This window comes from Ornithodoros turicata, chromosome 1, assembly GCF_037126465.1.
Source record: "Ornithodoros turicata isolate Travis chromosome 1, ASM3712646v1, whole genome shotgun sequence".
NCBI classification, from domain to species: domain Eukaryota; kingdom Metazoa; phylum Arthropoda; class Arachnida; order Ixodida; family Argasidae; genus Ornithodoros; species Ornithodoros turicata.
The window spans coordinates 163,840,694-163,845,520 of NC_088201.1; the positions used below are offsets into that span (position 1 = coordinate 163,840,694).

Consider the following 4,827-nt stretch of genomic DNA (forward strand, 5'->3'; position numbering starts at 1 on the left):
TCATTTCTGGACACGAATGCCCTCTGCTCTACCTGCTCTGCACGCATCGCGCTCATGACGACAACACAATCAGTCGGCACTGCTTTGGAGATTTCATATTCCACAGCTCCACTTAGCGAGAGACGTCGCCTGTACGAATTCACCAGTTCTCTAAATGCTGCGAAACACCTGAAACTTACTGACCTCCAAGTGTTGTCCTTCTTCGCAATCTCTTACTTGCGCTTCCTCTTTAGTCGTTTCTTTAGGTAGACAAGTTAGCGACAACAACAAAAATGATGTAGCAATAATGGCAAAACGGCAAGGGTGCAGGTCAGCTGGTAGCAAATGTAGCAAATCATACTGTTAGGGGCTACGTTACGTATTTATACATGTGATAGATATAAAAAAAAAACTCCTGGAATCCATAGTCAGCGTAAAAAAAAAGATAACAGAGCGTGAAAACGTTTGCTTCCATGCATTAGAAAAGGGCGACATCTCGCGCTCTCAGGTGAGTTATGTGCAGGTACCGCCAGGGCACTACCGATGAGCATCCATTTGGGACATCGTTTCGGGTTCTGCACCGATAGCTTCCCCAGCGGTACCTTTACACAACTCACCTGGGACCGCCATGTTGCCCTATTCTAATGCATGGAACCCGCCGTTTTCGCGCTCTGTTACTTTATTTTTATTTTTTTACGCTGAGTGTGCTCCCTGGATGTTTTTTTTGTAGCTTTTGCACGCATAAATACGCCATCGTGCTCTACCAGGAGTTCCTCACGTAAGTAGACAACGAGTTACGTGCCCCGCGTAGAGGTGTGCGCCACGCCGCCGCCGCTGGGTCGTTTCAATCGGCGCGCTGCCGCCTCCGATTCAGTCGATCGGCGCATCGCTGTCGGGTAGCGAAGTTTTAACTTTTCCGTTGGCATTTTTCCCTGCATTGTCCCGATCGTTCGTTGCTTCTAGCAAACTGTAGCTTCGGCCACAGGCATGACGCTCAAAAATGGAAGATACGTGCCTTCACAAACACCGAGGAAAATCTGGAGTGTTAAAATATGTGTTTGTGTGTCATCTCCTGCCCATACTCTATCGTTGGCTGGAAAACGTGTTCTGAAATGATTTGGAAATAAACAAACAACAACAACTTTATTTCAGGATAATGGGTGGGGAGTTTCATCGCCGGGGGCGATACTCTGCCCCATTGGTGGAGGTGAAGCAGTGAATGAAGGAATGGGTCCCGTTACAATGAGGATCGAAGTCCTGTGGTGTCCAAAAAGGCGAAGAGAGCCTTGAGGACAGAGCGTTGGTGAGCTGGAAGCGGCCAGGGGACAAGCAATTTGGTGAGGGAGAGGGGACGGGAGTAGAGCTCGTTGAGGGAGGCGGAGAGTACGGAGCAGGAAGGGTGGTAGTGTTTGCAATCGAGAAGTACGTGCTCGAGATCTTCAACAGCACCGCAGTGACTGCAGTGGGGAGAGTTAACTTGTCGCAAGTGGTAGCGCCACTGTTCTGTGAAAGCCACGTCGAGGCGCATTCGATGAACTAATGCGGCGTCTTGACGAGAGATATGTGCTGGCATGCGGAAAGCGAGCGTTGTGTCAACTCTGCTCAGCATGGCGGGGGGTAGTATGTGGGTGGTCCGTTGGCGGGTAGCCAGAGGAGGCACAAGGCTTCAAAGTATGGGCTGCCGATCGCCTCTCAGCAGTGAAATATCCGTCCGTGTCCGAGACGAGAGAGCTGCTCCGGCGGCGCTGTCCGCCAGTTCATTGCCTTCGATACCGCAATGGGCGTCCTGCTTTGTAGACAAGTTTGTAAGCGGTTAACACATCCATAACCAACGGGGCGGAGGAGCCTCGGATGCCAGAATTTTCAATTGATTGCAGCGCAGATGCTCAGTCAGTAAAGACCACCCAATTCCGGTGTGGGAATGGAACGATGTGCTGCAAAAAGAAAAGTACTGCGTAGAGTTCCGCAGCTGTGGATGATGTACAATGCCAAAGGCGACGTCCTTGAACTACGCCTTCTTCGGGGATGACAAATGCGGACGCGAACTTCCCATTTCGAGATGCGCCATTGGTGTGAGCGGCGGTAGAGGTGTAAAAACTTCGTCGACGAGAGCATAAAAACTGGCTGGAAGGACTTGAGGGGGAACCTGAGCTCTGCGGACCGGGAGGTCAGGAAGACGTGGGAAGGGGGGTGGCGCAGGCAGAGACCAGGGGGCGTTCGGCGGTGTGACAATCCAAGGTGTGAAGCCGGTGAGAGCGTGGCGTGTCCTCTGCGCCACGCGATGGAAATCACTTTCAGGACGGTATCGAATTTTCCTGAGGAGAGGGTGACGGGGAACGTTCGCACGCAAACGTAGGAAGTGTCGAGCCGTTTCCCGTTTGCGGAGGACCTCCACCAGGAGTTCTCCAGCTTCAGCTAGGACTTGCCGTGTTTCAGCCATTCTTGGAACGCCAAGGCAGCGATGAAGGCTTGGGCGAACAGGGACCGAAGGGTATTGAACGATGTTGTAGGAACCCTATGCAAGACTGGAAGCCTGTTAAGCACAGTGGCCCTCACCAAAGCCGCGTGAACGACTAAGAGGAGCGTTGATGACAGCCCCAGCCGAAGCCAGAAAGATGCTGAATGGCAGGAAGCCATCGCTGCACTTCGGTTTTGAGATAGTCGGTATGCGTGGGAATAACAACGATTTAATACGAGTAACTAGGGACGAGACAATACATGTTGAAGCCTATGGCTCCAGACGAATCAGCCAGAAGAATGATCCAGGCCGAGCTCTCGCGCATCGTCTTCAGTGTCCGCAACCCAACCCACTAGCGCCACTACAATACCTCCCCCTTTAATAAGTAGAGCGATAGCCGTCTACTGAACGACGGATCCTCAAGGGGTATCGGCGTGTATTGTCGCCCGTAGGAGCCGCTTCACTTGAAGGTGCGCCAGCCTGTCCATCCCTCGGTGGTTGAACACTTAAGGACGTATGACGATTTCTGTCACTCAATGGTGGGTCCTCCACTTCGGGGAACGGTAAAGGAAATTCCGGTCCCTCGAGCACAAGATCTTGATCTGCCGTTGTCTTCGAAAATCCGCTTTCCCACGATTCCAAAGATTCCCTGAGCTTAAGATGGTCCTTATGTCGTCATGCAAGTCCTTATGTACTCGATGAATCTTCCCATCAGCATCTCGCACATGGAAGATCACTCTCCCTTCTTTTTCCATAATTTTTCCGGTTTTCCAGTGACCTTTCCTCTGCGGGTCAAGCATCCACACGCATGCGTCTTTTCCGAAAGATCGGTCCCGCGCCCGTTTATCATGACAACGCCTTTGTCGCTCTCGGGCACCCGCATCCGTTGACGCAGGAATCAGAGAAAAATCAGAAGGTCTAACAAGGTCCAACACAGACCGATAGTGCCTGCTGTTGAGCCGCTCGCAAGGTGGACGACCTGTAGATGCATGTGGTGTTACACGGTATTTGAACAGGAACTCTCTGATATTTTCTCTCCCCTCCATAGCGGAGCGAGATAGCGCTGTTTTAAACGTTCGTACGAAGTTTTCAGCTTGTCGGTTAGACTTCGGATGATATGGAGGCGTACGAACGTGATGAACTCCAAGTTCCGCAAGGAACGTCGTAAACTGCTGACTGGTGAAGGGAGGTCCATTATCTGTCACCAGAACCTGTGGAAGCCCATGCTGCACGAAAATGTCTTTCATGGCATCCATTGTCTTCGTCGCTGTAGTTGCTGCCATAGGCACCACCTCTGGCCACTTATAGAATGCGTCAATTATTATGAGGTAATCTTTCCCATGCAACTCTGTGAAGTCCGCGTGTAGCCGAAACCACGGTTTCTCTGGCGGCTCCCATTGATGAAATGGAACCGGGGACTCCTGGGCTGCAATGGCTGCACACTGATGACAACGTCTCACTGTGGCTTCAATATCTTTATCGAGGCCTGGCCACCACATGTATGAGCGGGAAAGCATTTTCATCTTTGTTTGACCGACATGGCAATCATGAAGGGTGTTCAGAAGTTGCAGACGATACTTATCAGGAACTACCGTACGTAATCCGAGAAGTATGCACCCTCTGTGAGTCGTCAGCTCCGCTCGTCGTTGAACATATGGTGCGGACTCAGGTTCGGTTCTCTCAGGCCAGCCGTTTGTAATAAACTGAATTACTTCTTTTAAACAGGGATCTTCTTGTGTCGCTTCAGCAATCCGCTTCACGGTGACCGGAAGGGTAGACATTCGAAAATCTTGCACAGCCTTTATCTCTTCAACCTCGACGTTGAAAATACCCTGTTGCATTTGCAGACCAAATTGCACATCCGGCCCTTCTGGAAGTCTGGAAAGACCGTCAGCATTTGCGATATTTAATGTCGACTTGAACTGGATATCGAAAGAATAACTCATGAGGATGATAGCCCAACGTTGCAGACGGTTTGCTGTAGTAACGGGAATGCCTTTGGACGACCCAAAAATCACCGTTAGAGGCTTGTGGTCTGTGAAGAGCGTAAACCTCCTCCCCCAAAGATATTGGTGAAATTTCTTGACACCAAAATTATGGCGAGAGCTTCCCGTTCTATCTGAGCATACCTTCATTCGGCGGGTGTCAGAGTCTTTGAAGCATGTGCGATCGGACGATCTGCGCCGTTAATACGGTAGTAAATGACGGCCCCAAGTCCTTTGGAGAACGCATCCACGGCCAGAAATATTTCCTTGCGCGGGTCATAATGTTTCAGTACTTCGACTGAAGTCAATTTCTTCTTAATCGTCTCGAAAGCTTCAACACACGACGCCGACCATTTCCATGGCACAGATTTCTTAAGCAAGTTGTTCAGCGGAGCACACACGTCT

The 4,827-nt window shown here is 50.8% G+C and overlaps 1 protein-coding gene across 1 annotated transcript; it reads right to left on the minus strand.

Annotated features, from left to right (window-relative positions):
- Window positions 1–2,970: 2,970 nt before the first annotated feature.
- Window positions 2,971–4,383, minus strand: LOC135388678 (uncharacterized protein K02A2.6-like). The gene has a single exon (XM_064618385.1). It carries the CDS (start codon window positions 4,381–4,383, stop codon window positions 2,971–2,973), a length of 1,413 nt encoding a protein of 470 aa, XP_064474455.1.
- Window positions 4,384–4,827: the final 444 nt, after the last annotated feature.

Coding starts and splice junctions, on each gene's coding strand:
- LOC135388678 (XM_064618385.1), bottom strand. CDS start 4,383: ATGAGTTATTCTTTCGATATCCAGTTCAAGTCGACATTAAATATCGCA.